The sequence below is a fragment of the Protopterus annectens genome, chromosome 2.part0, assembly GCF_019279795.1.
Source record: "Protopterus annectens isolate FY-2018-M chromosome 2.part0, PAN1.0, whole genome shotgun sequence".
NCBI lineage: Eukaryota > Metazoa > Chordata > Ceratodontiformes > Protopteridae > Protopterus > Protopterus annectens.
This window is the reverse complement of record NC_056728.1, coordinates 70,868,709-70,884,884: the sequence shown is the minus strand read 5'-3', so window position 1 is coordinate 70,884,884 and position 16,176 is coordinate 70,868,709. Positions and strand designations below refer to the sequence as shown.

Below are 16,176 nucleotides of genomic sequence, written 5' to 3'. Positions count from 1 at the left end.
CATTGACGCCCTCTGTAGGAGCCTCTAGCTTGCCCTCTACCTCTGGCACACCTGTTCTTGCCTCTCTGAAATCTTTCTGTGTCCGGAAAGGACCAATTCTTGGCAGGCCAATTTCTGCTGAATCTTGGTGGTTGGACTTGTAGAAAATCTTTAACTGTTTGTACAGATTTTGCCTTTTCCTCAACCTTCTTTAAGACCTCCTGAGCAGTGGAGCCAAATAACTTTTGCTTTTCCAGGGAGCATCCAGAAGCTTAGCTTTAACATGGTCTGGCAGAGATTGTTCCTTCAGCCAAGCATGCCTACGTATGACTGCACCTGTCATAGCTGACCTACATGAAGCTTCCAATGCATCATAACCACATTGTAAGAAATGGTTACTAACCTGCTGGGAGTTATGTATCAGATCCTGTAGTGATTTGCGATCTAGGGGTTCAGGTGAAGACAGTTTCTTATGCAATTCATCTAACAAATACTCTTGGTACTGTATCATATGAAATTGACAATTTAATGCCCTCATAGAAAGAGTAGCAGAAGTCTACACTTTTTTACCCCATCTCTCTAAAGCCCTGGACTCCCTTTCAGAGGGGAGTGGATTTTTAGAGGTGGCAGCTGCAACCCCTTTAGGGCCCTGGGAAATAGTTTCTGGATCAGCAGAGTGGGCCTTGTAAAGAAAAATATGAGTCCGGGACCCTGTAGTACCTATCGGGTTTGACAGGGGCCGGGGGAAGAGTGTCAGGAGTTATGCTAGACTCAAAGTACACATCATCAATGACATTCAAAACAGGAGGAATAGCCAAAGGTCTATGCTGAGGTAAATGCAGAAAAGTTCTTAATCTTTTCCTGGAATCAGAAAATTCCTGGCCCTGCCATTTGAAATGCTCTCTCATAGTGTGAAGGGTCTCACCGAAGGATAGCTCTTCAGGAGGGGAGGCTGAGGGGATGGATTCCTCTGCATCAGAATCCTAAAAGCCTCCTCCTGGTAGTCCGAGAGCAGAGCCATCAGAGGCCTCCTCTGAGGATTGGGGATCAGAGGGCTCAACCCTGGGCCTTTTGTCTAGAGGAGGTTGAGAGCCCCTGTCCGGATGAGGTTGAGATCCCCTAATCAAGGAAATAAGGTCCTCTGCTAAAGTAAGAATCTGTGAACTTGTAGAGGGTCCCTAAGGAATAACCCTGGGAGGCATAGCTTTTGTATGTTTAGCAACTTTAGCCCTGGTGAATGCCTTTATGGACATGGATGCAGGAGGCCTAGCTGCACCACGTGCTGGAGTAGTTTTGTCTAGAGGAATGGTGTCGGAAGTTTCCAAGACACCAGTTTCTGAAGGAAATTCAATAACCGACTCAGCAGGGGCCTCCGGGGTCGAGGTTGTCGGTTGAGCGAATTCGGGTGTCGGAAGTACCAAGGACTCGGTTTCAGCCGAGACCGAGACACTCGTGGTAGGCCTAGCCGTGGTTTCAGCCGAAACCGCGGCCTGCGTGTGTCGGTCCTTGTCCTTACGTTTCTTTATTAAATGTGAAGTTGGAGTCTCACGGCATTTTGTATGAAAACTAGCCCCAAAAATTCCTCTCGAACCCCCGACGCCTAAGGGTGCATCGGTTGAAGGAAGTACAGGCTGAACAGGCCGTGGTCTGGGCCTAGGCAGGGGAGGCAGTAAGAGTGGAAATCCTTATGAGGTATTTGTTTCCCACAAGTTAAACAATTATTAACTTTATCTGACATCGGCTGAGGCAAGAAAGAGTCCCAACGGGTACTTAGCTTTGAAGTCTTAGCTGAATTACAGGAGCTGGCCGACCGGCACTTGTGAACTGCTTCTTCTTCGGGCACCAGCGGCAAGAAAGACTGGGAAGATGGCGCCGGCTGACGCGGGAAGGGGCCAACGACGCCGGACACAGACTTTGGAATCCGGCCGACTGAAGGGCTGCCTGAGGCAGGACAACCCATATGTGATGACTGCAGATGCATCCTTGAAGGACATCCTACTGGAAGACAAATTCAGCCCTAAATTTACCCGTCTGCCCCCTCAACCTCCCCTCAGGAAACACCATCAAATATAATTCCCCTACTGTCATTAGGGAGCAAGTCCTCAATATTCTCTAAAGGACAAAATCTGAACATGTAAATGGGCCAGACCCGAAGTCCTCCAAAAACACCAACTCCTCTCAGGAAGGGCTTTGGACAGACCAACCACCTCTTTGGCGCAGGACTTCAAGATGTCTCCAAAGGAGACATCATCCAGTGGAGATCTTGGGGACCCTTCCCCCTAATCGAAGTCCATGTCTTCTGTCAGTGATTCCTCAGGGGACTCCAAGTGCCTCCTCTTGCACAGTCTCTTTCAAGGCAACTCCACATTGAGATTTTCCAGGGCTGTATCGGAAGAGACAGGGCACGCCACAGATGTAGATGCTCGGAGGCTCTTGGCTAGGCTCTAGCTGTCTTCCAGATCAGAGGGCTCCAAAACAAGAGGTCAGATTGGAGAAGGAGAAATCAAAGGCACAAAGTTAGGGTGGCTCACTGATCCAGTGAGGGACAGAGCAGGCAAAACTTGCATCTGAACCTGCATCCTAAGTAATCTCATCATCCTATCCACCTCTGCTTCAGAAAGGCTCTGAGAAGATCTAACACAGGATGACACGGTGGAAGATCTCAATGACTTCTTCTGGGTTCCTTGGAGAAAGGGAGACCTCACAGTGTGAGATACCACCTCCAGGAAGGGACTCTGAGTTCAGTGCTGAGGAGGTGACAGTAAAGTTTGTATCGGATCTGACAGCTTGAGAGTCTTAGCTGGTGGCTCAGAAGTAGCTCTTTTAGGAGGAGACTGGGCAGGGGGGAGCATTTTCTGTGCTCCCTGGGCTCCTTGTGCTTTGTTGTAGAGGGTTGAGCCCCTGAATCTCAAGATGGACCAGCAAAAGAAACAGACTGAGGAAGAAAACCCTTAAGAATAAGTTTGAACTTAGTTTCTGTGTTTCACCAGATCACAGGAATTTAAACCTGAACAAATCTCACAGGATACGTCCAAATGACTGGGTCCTAGACAGTAAATGCACTCCCTGTGGGCATCAAAGACCGAAGGATCTTTGCCCACAGGAAATGCATTTTTTGAACCCAACAGGCTTGTCGGGTTTGCCAGCCATAATTAGATTTCTTACAAAACAAAACAGTTTTTAGAGAGAAAGAGTTTTTTGTTTGTTGAGGAAACAGAAAAGGAAAAACTGCTAACAACAGTAGTTTAAGAAATATCCAAAGGTATAAAAGTATCTAAACACCTAACGAGGAAACCCGAAAATAATAAAAAAGAAAGTTTGTAGGAGGGGTAAGGAAGGTGATAGGCTACAAATAAGATCAAGAAAATAATTATAAAGTTCAATTTAAATAACCCACAACCCACAAAGAGCTCTGAGAGAGAAAATCCCAGATTGTTATAAATGTGGCAAATGAGATCGGAGGTAATTTGGAAGACAGGGGTGTTATGGGTAAGGGAAGAGCACAAGAATCTGATCCTAAGCTATAAAAAAGCAGCCAAGTTGGATCAGAGGCTTGGATCTGAACCCACAGGTTGAAGAATGACAACATTAGATCTAATATTAAAAGTAAAAGTTAGTAAGGATTTGACCAGGAAACATCATTAAAACTGGTGTCCCTGTGGCAATAAATGCTACGCAGAATAACTATGGTCTCAGTTCATACCAGCTAATGGTTGGCAAAAATCCAAATCTACTTTATGTTCAGACTGATAAACTGCCTACTCTAAAACGACAACAAAGAACAAGACAAGGGGAGAATACATTTCAGCACTACTTATAACAAGAAGAGCATTTGATGAGGCTGAAAGTTAATAATATGATGCACTACAAAAACAACTTTGTACCAGAAATGGAAAGTCTGAAATGGGAGAGAAGACATACTACAAAGGGGCTGAATGTGCAGAGAGAAAAGAAGACACACACAAAAAAAAAAGATGTACTGTGGCAAACTGAGTCAGAGATAAAGCAGTACTATTAAACAGAAACAAAACTTCAACTACAGAAACGCCAAGCTATTAGGACAAAACAATTGGCAAATGCAAAGTTTTCGGGTAAAATAGGGAATTGACAGGGCCGTTTGTAAAAAGTCAAGTGCTTTTATACCCAAAAGCTTCCCTGTTATTTCCGCCTTCCATGGGGTGTGTGAACGGGAGTTATGACAGCTTTATGATAGTAGGGCTAAGAATAGAATATATAATCTAACATTAGATGAAATGAAGCCCTTAAACAAGTAGAAAATGATAGCAATTTAATCATCAAGGAAGCAAATAAAGGAGGCACTGTTGTAATTATGAATAAAAATGATTAAGTTGCCTTTATGCATGAATTTTTATCTAACGAAGACACTTAAGAAAATTAAGTTTCTGGATGTTAAAAAATGTATAGCAGATGTTAACATGGTGATTTATGAAATGCAACTGGATAATGATATTTCCATTGATTTGTTTAATTTTTTCACTGTTCCATGTCCAATAATTCCACAGCTGTACAGACTACCTAAGATACATAAATCTTTGACCCCCCCCCAACAGACCTATCATCTCAGGTACGGGATGGGTCACAGAACCTATATTTATTTATTTGCAAACTGTCTAAAGTAAGTATCTTCCTTGCTGTTGTAGTTTTATAAAGGACACTGCAACTTACTAACTAAACATTAGGAATAGCATTGTACTAATTCTGTAAGGGATTTCTTGCTACACTTGACATTAATTCACTCTTCACAGTAATACCGAATTATTATGATGTTAATGCCATATGTAATCTTCTTTGCACTAACACAGATATGCAAGTAAGAGATGTTGAAAATATCTGCCAACTTTTGGAAGTCATACAGACTAAGAATATTTTTATATTTGAAAATCAGCCGTATTATCAAATTGCTGGCACTGCCATGGCCACTCCCATGGCCAACACCTATGCAAATTTGGTTTTAAATCAATGGGAAAATTAATTTATCTACAGTGATAAAAATACATTAAATGTTAATGCATTATCATGTAAGCATTTTGTGGATGAATGCTTTCTGATCAGGAAAGGGTATGAGCAAATGTTGAATGAATATGTAAGGTACTTGGACAGCACTACAGGTTTTCTTAAATTTAAGATGACTTGTTGTTAGACTGAATATATCACTAACCTAGATATAAGATTAGATAGAAATGCAGCTATGTTAGATACAAGTGTTTACAGAAAAGAGGTACATACAAATCAATACACAGGTGAAGTAAGCACATACCGCATATACATTCAATGGAATTGTGAGAGGTCAATTTATCAGGGGTAGTAGACTAAATACCAGTGAGACTAAATGTAAGGAACAGATGTAGGAAATGGCCACAGAGTTTCAGGAAAGAGGTTATTAAAGTTATCTTTAATGAAGTGATTGATAATAGAGATGGTTCAGCTAGACCATTATTTAAAAGAAAACAGAAATTAAGGTCTAAATAACGATAGACATATACAGGGAAATAAAATTAGACACATAACTACTTATAAGAGAAGAACTAGTGATGTGAGGAATATAATATGTAAGAACTGGAATATTCTAAGGGCTATGCCAGATTTAGAACATCAATTGGAGGACTAACGACAGACCCACGGTTTACCTATAGGAACTGTAAAAATCTAAAGAGAGGACCATGTTAGAAAGACTTTCAATTCTTTAATTAGGGCAATAAACAAGTTTGGGACTTTCCCTTGTTATAGTTGCAGCTGTTGTAAATATATAATTTTCAATAATAACTCTATACATCAAGTGACAAAGAAAACATATACTTTCTATTGCTATGCCACATGTAATATTATGCATGTGGTCTATCTTGGAATGTGTATGAAATGTTCCTGTTTTTATGTTGGAAAAAAGTAGCCGTAAACTTAAAGACCGTATCATTTAGATATACATAGGAATATTCAAACAGATGCACTGAGCAGATGTATTCTGGATACTGATGATAGTCATCAGTTTAGATTTAGAGTAACTGATGTGGAGCAAAAGCATATTACAGGTGGTGACATTAATAACGTTTTAGAAAACAACAAATATAGTTGGATTTTAAGACTAAGGGCTGATTTAAAACCTAGTCTAAACAGTGATGTTAACATTAAACATGTTCTAGTCAAAAAACAAATGCAATATCATTGATCCACAGCTGTTAGAAAATACATGTAATATTATTGATCTGCTTTTTAACAAAACTGTTTTTTTGAATAATGGCTTCTTAGTTTCTATATTAATTGCTGTTTTAATTGTTAGGGATATTTCATTGGTTGGCTGTTGTCATGTGTTGTTTTAAATCCTATATAAATTGTTAGATCTTTTTATGATTTATTACCCGAAAGCTTTGCATTTGCCATTTGTTTTGTTGTAATAAACAGCTTGGCATTTCTGCAGTTGGAGTTTGTTTCTGTTTCAAAGAGAAAATTACCCAGCGTCATTTCTTGCCATAATGAAACTGTGGAACATGAGAGGCATGGTTTTATTTGTGGAAGCCTGCATGAATACTGGCTGTTAAAAAGGCTGGAGAGAAAGGCAAATACATCAATAAAAAGATGATGAGGAAAAAGCCTTACAAAATGAAACTAAAAAAACTCAGAAATGGGAAATGAAGATGGCACTAGGAATTCAAAAGTTAATATAGAAGAATTTGGTGCCAATGGAGTGAAGCAGCCACAGGTGCTGGAAAGACAGCAAGGTTTCAGTATCAAAAGATGTCTTATGTGTAGACAGGGAAAAAGGGCTGCCAACACAAACTGAAATCTTAAGCAGGCTGGTAAATCTACAGAAAAACAAGAATTAGTATTACCTGAAAGTTTTACACCCAGCCGATACTGCAGGCCCAGAAGGGTCAGTTAACATGTCAGATGAAGAATTCACACAGAACCGAGAACTGATAAGATGCACCCTGCTGACTCAGAGATGGAATATAATGTACTCCTGACTAGAGATACATTGTTTAATCACCAGAACATAATGTGACATGGAGATGGAAAGATAATGATGTTTTTGAAGTTGAAAATGTTTGCCAAAAATGCATCTCCAACAGGTGGATGCATAATTTCAAATAAACTTCCCAAGATCAGAGCTAACATCTCAAACACAAAGGACAATAACAGTGAAAAGGGTGCCAGACATGGTGCTTAAGACAGAACTGAATATTTTGTGTCCAAGCCAAGAAGTAGTTGACCTAGAAGTAATCAGAGTCACATGACTGGGTTGCTGTGGGGTCACTACCAAGGAATCCAATCCCACCATTCCAAAAAACAGGAAGGACATTGGGTCCAAAGCCTTTGCTACCAAATCCTGTACCGGGGAAGAAGCTTCTCTGGTGGTAGTCCTAGGGGCCAATTCAATCATGCCTAGAAATAAATGGAGATGGAGTAACAGCCATTTCAATCTGAGCATTAACAGAGACTCTCATCATTCAATCTAAGTTGATGCAAAAGGATCTCAAGACAGACCTAGAAGATCTAAGGGGGGTGGGGGTAGACAAAGGATGGGAGGGAAAGAAACTTGGAAAGCTCCCATCCAGACTGGCTGCTGCCCATCATTTTGGGGAGAAATCCAACATTATAATCTTCTCTGTACAGTAATGGCCTGGTACTGAAGAAGAAGGTGGTTCTGAAGGCCTCCTGAGTAGGATCCAACAAGGATAGTTTTGGTGCAAAAGACTGAGGTGGAACATCCAGTGCTCTTCTTTTTTTTTTTTTTCCCCTTTTCCTCGTCTTTTTCCTCTTCTGTCTAACTTTGTCCAGTAATGCAGAGAGTAAAGGACCCCTTCAATACCAGTTTATTTTTACACTCTTGTACAGAGCATGGACCAAATACCTTACAAATAATGAAGGGGGCCAATGTGTTCCAACCTCAGGCACACCACACACAGTTCATGAGTAACGAAGCAGAATTTTGTATACACCGAGTATTTCCTTTGCCCATACAACAGTAAGTAAAAGGCCAGTACACTCTAGGCATAACAAAAAAGTGATTACACCAATAAACTACCGAGTAGCCAACACCATCAACAGCAGCAGTAACAATTAACATAATAATTACTACAATTAACATAATAACTACTGTAACTATGACTATAACAGGCAGAAATTCTGCAGAAAAGTACCAAGACTCTTTGGTTAGGGCCAAAAACACCTCGATGTGACAGCAGGAAGGAGAATTTTTTTTAAATGTTATAGTTAGAAGAAGAGGGAAAAAAAGAAAACAGAAATGTGGTGTTTTTAAGGCCTTTTTATAAGTTTTTAGAATTTATCTGAAGGTGCACTAGAGAAGTCTGATTACTATGGTGGCAAACAAGAGTTGGGGACTAAGAGAGGGCAGGTGCACTATGGGAGTTATGGGAGTAGAAAAGGAGCTTGAGCCCTTTGAGTAGTGTCTGACAGCCAGGCTCGGTCACCAAGTTGCAGTATTTCCCATCATTCAAAGTAGATGTTGTAACATCTCTTTCTTGTGTTACCATCTCAAATTATCCTGAAAGGATGCAACTCAGTGGTCTGAGTTAGGACATTCATTTTTAGTATACTTATGTCTGCTTTTCTGTTAGCGGATCATATATGAGTGGGCATGCTTGCTGAAGTTACCAAACCATTACAAGACTTGAATGGTCAGCAGGTTCGTCAAGGTAATACGGGCTATATATCAGTGAGCAACTGCAAACCAAATCTTGCTCATTACAACAAGTAGTGCAGTACATTCAGGCTCAAACAGCAAGGAATTTCTTTAGTGAGTGGACAATACACGTTTTCCCCGGATGAACTATTTCAAGAACCTTAGCGTTACTATTGATAAGCAGACTGTTTCAAAGCTAATGGTTACCTGATAGCCAGGAAGTGCCTTTGCATTATTAAAAATGCTACATGGACAGTTTTTTTTAACACCCAGACATTATGTTGCCTTTATTTACAGCAATATGCCATCTATTCACATACTGACTACTGTGACGTTCTGCATTTACAGTACACGGGACATTTGATACCTGGAAAAAGTGCAGACATTTTCAGCAAGGATGATGCTTGCAGGTAGGCTTAGCTTTATGGGTTATGTCCTGCCAAAAATAACAGCCAGCCACCTTCCAAAAGCGTAAGGGCACCCTTCCACGTGCACAAATTGTTAACCAGCATGAGCAGAGCTAAAGAAAAAGAGTGGTTTGGGTGTGAAACCCTTCAGAGATTTCCTGCCACCAATGAGTGCTCTTCTTGTGAGTTTTCGAAGATCAGTGGGCTAACGCGACTCCATTGCTGGGCAGATATGTGCACTTTGTGGGAAAAAACCTTCAGTTTTCCTTTTTTTTGACAGAGAGTTAACTTCTATAAAAGTACTCCTTTTAAGTTAGGGAAAACGTAATTTATACACACTCACATTACTGTGAGTTACTTTTTAGTAGGAGTGTTGGTTTTAACTACTAAAGTTAAAACCAGTTTTTCCTGTTTAAAAATAGTGTTAAATTACTTTTAGGGGTTGGGTAAGTTTTTAAACTGCTTCTGCCTTGTGGTGAAAATTGACTTTTTTAAATGCTTAACAGCTTCACCAACTACTGCTAATAGACTTCCCCAGAATTTATGCATCTTTTCGGTTTCACCATGGAACAATCTATTGGCTCCTCAGTATTTCCTTCTTCCATCCACAAGAAAAAAAAATTTAAGCAGCCTCTGCCCCTTCAGTAGGCTATTAAATTGCCTCAACCATAGATGGGCAACTTTGCTGTGATAATCTCAGACCATTCATCTTTTTCCTTGGTTCCCTCTGGTGTAGTTTCTACAGCCATCATGGACCAGGGTTTAGACATATCCTCCGTGGCTGCTGGAGATCCCCTGGAGGTCAAAGGAAAACCACTCTTTTGGTCTTGGAAGAAAGTGCAGGGAATACCGCTCTCCCTAGTTAAACAGGAATGCCTGTCTTTAGAGAGGTTTTGCTTGTCAAAAGTAAGTCTGCTCCTTTCAAAATTCTGGTCAAAAAGGAGTTAAAAGACATTTATCTTCACCTGTCTCAGATACTTTGGACAAGAATGAGTTATGGGTCAGGGCTTATGTTCAAGCTCTTGCCTCTGCCAGCTTTGTTACTGGTAAGAGAAAGGAATTTTTCACTGTATGGGATGTTCAGGACATTGAACAGGAAAATGAATGTGACGGGACAACTTCTGTTTTCTCTCCTCAGGTTTCTGAGTCTGAGGAGTGTGTTTCTTCTGATAGTTTCTTGGAAGATTTTCTTTTACTGAAACCATATCCAGAATGAATCAGTTGTTTCAGTGGGAACATAATAACCTTCTACTGTCATTAAATAACCATAAGTCAGTCTAAAAGGAATTTCCTGAACATACTCCATTTCCTCCTGTTCTTTAATCACCAAAGGATGCATTTATTACAGCCTGTGACATGCATGATAAGCTAGCCTGTTAACCCAAAGCAAGCACATATACTGCATAAATGTCTTAAGTGTTAAAAAAGTTTTTATTTTTTAAACCTAGATCAGACCATACAGTGATTCCCTGGGTGAATCCATCTGCTGTACATGTCTAGAAAATGCTAATCCCTACCTCTCTGACAACAATGTGAAAGTCTGAAAGATCTTTGGGGGGGGGGTGTACTATTCTACAGCATTCACTATTAGAATTCTTAATTGTCAAGCTCACATGTTAAAAGTTTATAATTGCCTCTTTGGAAAATGAGGAACATTATGACATTTCTCTCAGCTGAGAAAAAAATCTTCTTTATGCTTATGATTTAGCTGATGCCACTTCCAGAGCTACTGATAATGGAATGGTTATGATGAGTTTGATTCATTATGTACACAAAACCTTCCTGAGGATATAAAATCTGAAATTTTGAATCCTCCCATAGATAGACAAATTCTTCTTGGACAATCTGCAGCTGCAGAGCTCCTTTAAAAAGTGTGATGGGAAAAGGAAGTGGATTCAGGGAGCTTCTCCAATTTTTCAGCCTTCCTTCTCCAAAGTTTTCAAGGATTTTACAGCTACCTCAGCAATATTTTACAAATAAAACAAAATAAGCAGACGTAGCAAATAGTAATGGAGGTTCCAAAAGAAAGGATGGGTCCCTCCAGAAACAAGGACAGACCAACAAGTCTGTATGACTATCTACAGAACTTCCCCACCATGGCAAGCATCTAATTCTTCCCAAAAATCTGGTCTTCTATTTCTCTTTTTGCCAATAGATAGTCTCAGACAAACGGATTCTGAGAGTGATCCATCAGGAGTACAGATGGCAATGGGAGTCATCCCCACTTTAAGGACATTCCTCCTATTCCGACAGATCAAATTGCTTTTTCCCACCCATCATTCAGCATTTGCTGACTCGGGGGTTATAAAGCATGTTCCCCTTTCTCTGACAGGGAAAACATTTTACTTAAGAATGTTTCTGGTATCAAATAAAGAAGCATCACGAAGACCAGTCCAAGACCCTTCCTTTCTTAGTCAGTTTGTGAAAGTCCCAAAGTTCAAAATGCTATCCCTTCATAACTTGTTACCACTTATGTCCCCTTTCATGTTTTTGGTAACTCTAGATTTAAAGGATGCTTATCATCATATTCCTATAGCCTCAGAATTAAAATGCTTTTTAATTTTTTTAGTGCCTGGAATGTACTATCAGCGCACTGCATTACTGTTTGTACTATCCATTGCTCCAAGCGTGTTCACAATGTGTCTAGCTACAGTTATAACCTATTGCAAAATGCAAGGTATTCACATTTTTTCTTAGTTTTAGATGACTTGTTTTTCTTTGAAAAGCCTTTATCGGTGTCAGAATCTTTCACTTGGGTCAGAGATTTCACAGACTGGGTTTACTCCTCTATCCAGGTTCATTTCTAAGCAGGCCATTTCAGCATGTCTGCCCATGGATACCACCCTCACTTCAATGGATTCCTATGTTCAAATGTTTCCAACAGGGGTTCTGCATACCCATCCACTTAGAAAGGAGATGGCTCCTCCTTGGGATCTTAGTTTTATTTTAGAAAAATAACTATTGCTCCATTTGAACCAGCTCATCAGACTGATCTGAAGTTAAGATGGAAAACAGTTTTGATGATTGTACTGACTTCTGCAATAAGACTGAGTTGCAAGCTTTTAAAGTGGGCCATACTATCTGATTTTCCACAGAAAGGGTTTCCTTATGAACTACTGGTTCCTTTATTCCTAAGGTGGTATCCGAATTTACTTTTAGCCAAGCTATCCATCTCCAAAGTCTTCCTTCCAGAGCCTAAAATCAAGGGAGAAAGGACCCTCCATACTCTGGACATAAACAGACAACTTGGATACTATCCTGACAAAACAAGCTTTCAGAACTCTGATCAGTTACTCAATTCTTGTGAAGGTAAAAAGAAAGGACACCATGTGTCAAAGCCAGTCTATCTCCAAATGGTTGTCCTGTGTTATCTTTTGTTATACCCACCACAATAAAGCAATTCCAGGTAGAGTCAAGGCTCAAGTCTAGGACCTTGGCTTCATCTTGGCTTTTTGGCAAGGGCTGGATTCTATAAGCAACAATTTGGTCTTCTGTATATACCTTTACAAAGAACTACAAACTAGGTTTATTCTCCAGTTATAGGACAGGCTTTGCAGGCACCACTCTCCAGGGGCTCCAGGACCCTCATCCTTCCTTGTCCAAGTTAGTATAAGTTACGGTAGTCCACCCACGTAGCTAAGGCTACTACAACAATGATCAAATGATGAACACAGAACAGCTGTACAAGGAATAGATGCTCCTTCCCTCCACTCACCTCTTTTTTTGCATGTTTTTGTTGCCAGGGTGAAGACTTCTATTTTTAGTTTCCTAGCATTAACTATTACAGGGCTCTAGCCTTCCTCTCTCAGGTGGCATGAAAGCAATGAATGGCCTAGTGCTCACACAGCTCTTTCTTTTGCTCTTCTCCAGCAGATTAATGGTCTGGGCACATGGAAATTTTCTTGAAGCTTTGAGAGCTGACCAGCTGTTATATCCTTAGCAATATTTTACTGCAGCAGGGTGTACCCAGGAGTCCCCGTGGACGATGATGTTTGCAGATGACATTGTGATCTGTAGTGAGAGTAGGGAACAGGTGGAGGAGACCCTTAAGAGGAGGAGATATGCTCTAGAGAGAAGAGGAATGAAGGTCAGCAGGACTAAGACAGAATATATGTGTGTGAATGACAGGGAGGATAGAGGAATGGTGAGGATGCAGGGAGTAGAGGTGGCGAAGGTGGATGAGTTTAAATACTTGGGATCAACAGTTCAGAGTAATGGTGAGTGTGGAAGAGAGGTGAGAGAGAGAGTACAGGCAGGATGGAGTGGGTGGAGAACCGTGTCAGGAGTAATTTGTGACAGACGAGTACCAGTAAGAGTGAAAGGTCTACGAGAGGGTAGTGAGACCAGCTATATTATATGGGTTGAAGACAGTGGCACTGACAAAAAGGCAGGAGTCAGAGCTGGACATGGCAGAGTTAAAGATGTTAAGATTTGCACTGGGTGTGACGAGGGTGGACAGGATTAGGAATAAGTATATTAGAGGGTCAACCCAGGTTGGAAGGTTTGGAGAAAAAGCCAGAGAGGCAAGATTATGTTGGTTTGAACATGTGCTGAGGAGGGATGCAAAGTATATTGGGAAAAAGATGCTAAGGATGAAGCTGCCAGGTAACAGGAAGAGAGGAAGGCCTAAGATAAAGTTTATGGATGTGGTGAGAGCGGACATGCAGGTGGTTGGTGTGACAGAGCAAGATACAGAGGACAGGAAGAAATGGAAACAGATGATCTGATGTGGTGACCCCTAAAGGGAGCAGCCGAAAGAAGAAGAAGAAGGGTGTACCTGACTAATAAAGATGTTGCCAGTGGGTGGAAAGAACTGATGGGCTAATAGGAACTCCCTTGTTTTTTATGAATATCTCAAAAGAGAGGCATGGACAATGACAGTCCAGTGGAATGGGATGGAACAAGAACCATTCACCATTCCAATCAAGGTTGCAGCTTTGTTGAAGATCATTTGAAAGACAGAGGTTCAAGCAGTAAGGAGTTGTAAATCAGTTTTCCAGTACGACTTATAAAGAGGCTATTCCCTACATTAGGCAGATTGCAAATTATAGAGATGCTACAGCTTTCGAACAGCAATCAACTCAAACATGTCCACCTGATGAACTAATTTTCTTAAAGCAAAAAAGTGATAAAGATAATAATGAAAACAAAACAAAAAAATGAATGCATTTAAAAATTCATTCAAGCACTGTGAGCTTCTAAAGATGACTGCCCTGAATATGAAGTGATGGAAGACCCCAGTGGATACTGATGTATTGATATAAATTAACTACATAATTGTTTTGGACTGATGCACAGCAAAATGTCTAACTACATACCATCAGTAATACAGTTAGTGTTATTGTGAACAATCCACAAGGGAGGCACTGACATCTGCTCATACACAGTTCTATATGCTAAAACAGCTTACAAGAAAATCTCCAAAAAAAGACAAAGTGAGTCAAATGCAAACAGAAGGGATACAATAAGTTAACATTTACTTTGGAAACAGCAACCTCATAAAACAATTGAAAAAAAAAAAACACAAAATAAAAACAAGTAAAGGGAGATTCAGTATTTTTTAATGTTCACAAATACCTATGAGTTGCTTTATATTCAGTCATCATCCTTAATTAAAACAACTCAGCAATTATTAAATGAATGATGTTAAATACAGTGATTAAATATGTACTTGTGCCTAGAAAGGGAAGTACACTATTTCCAAATGGCTAAAAAAAGAAATCTTGAAATATTTTAGAGTGGAAAATGTAGCTCATGTTACCCCTCCAATACAATGTGAGTGAGTGAGTAGGTGTGTGTGTGCGTACATGCGTGTGTTCGTTTGTGAGTGTGATTGACAGACTGAAAATTTAGAACAGGGTAACAAGCCATAAAATTAAATTCTGGCATTTTATATTACAGTTCATCTTTATTAAACAGAGAAAACACCCAAAGGGAGTGCTCTGACATTTAATAAGGCAATAAATCTCAAAACGATATGTACAGAGAGATTAGTTAAATCCAATGAAGGAAAACAAAATTTATAATTTGTAAGCTGTTAGCCTGTCGGAACAAGCATTTTTTGTGAGATGGAGGTTTTGGTTAACAGAAATATAAGTAAGCAACAATGTACAGTTCACAATGACAAGTTAGGGACTACCAAGTGAATAAGATATAGGGTTAGAATGGATACTGTATGCAGTTAATACACTAAACAGGCTGTTTAGCTAACTGACAGAAAGGAGGGGACAGAGAGAGAGACATAGTACAAGATTCTGAAAGTAGGTTTTGGTGAGGATCATCTCCTTCATTAAAGATGTATACTGACAATTTCTACAAAATACAATGAACACAAATTAAAAGATCATCTTCATGTATACTCTGACCTGAATAATACATTTGGCATCCTGTTAGTATTCAATACCCAGAAGGAAAATAAAAATGTTCCTACTAAGATACATCAAGCAACAAACTGCAGACCACTTTACAAAATCAAACAGTTCTGTGACTTTGGTACTAAACAGTCACATACTTTAAATGACTGCACAGCACAAGAATTCTTGCAACTAATGCAAATTACCTGTGTTTTCATATTATTGTAGAGTTAAAGTGATGGAAAGAATATTTTTAATACCCACTTCCCTCCTACCACTTTAATCCTATTCTTATTGCTTTGCATCCTAACACACACACTATGAGAGAAATAATGGCTTTCATCTAAGCAGAAAGGCCAAGGATCTCTTACATGAAAAATGCACCTCATCATTCCTTTGCACATGCTCCAGGAAATGCCAAAAAGGTGGAAGTGCAAAAGTTCACTGTTGGGTGTCACTTGTTCAAGCAAGTGACAAAACCAAGACACAGGAAACAATCTACATATGATACAAAATGATTCTCAATTATTCACCTACTAATACTTCAAAAATGAAATACCTGTCCTTGTTCCAAGAGCTTCTCAATTTTGTCTTCATTAGAGGTCAGCTCCTCTTTCACAGCGACTAACTCAGTTCTCAGCTGCTCATGTTGTGAAGTCAGATGGAACAAAAGCTCTTCTTTCTCATGCAAAGTAGTCCTGGTCTGTGTCAGCAAAGATTCTGCTCCAGACAGCTGCCCTCTTACACAACTCTAAAGAAATTAAACAAAGACACATTA

General features: G+C 39.9%; 1 protein-coding gene across 1 annotated transcript in view; it reads right to left on the bottom strand.

Annotated features, from left to right (window-relative positions):
- PCNT (pericentrin) overlaps window positions 1–16,176 on the bottom strand; it is a gene marked incomplete in the record, with an annotated part of 2,997,294 nt that overhangs the window by 929,338 nt on the left and 2,051,780 nt on the right. Inside the window, 1 exon segment of the mRNA XM_044060288.1 lies at window positions 15,958–16,149. Coding sequence (XP_043916223.1) covers window positions 15,958–16,149 — 192 coding nt within the window.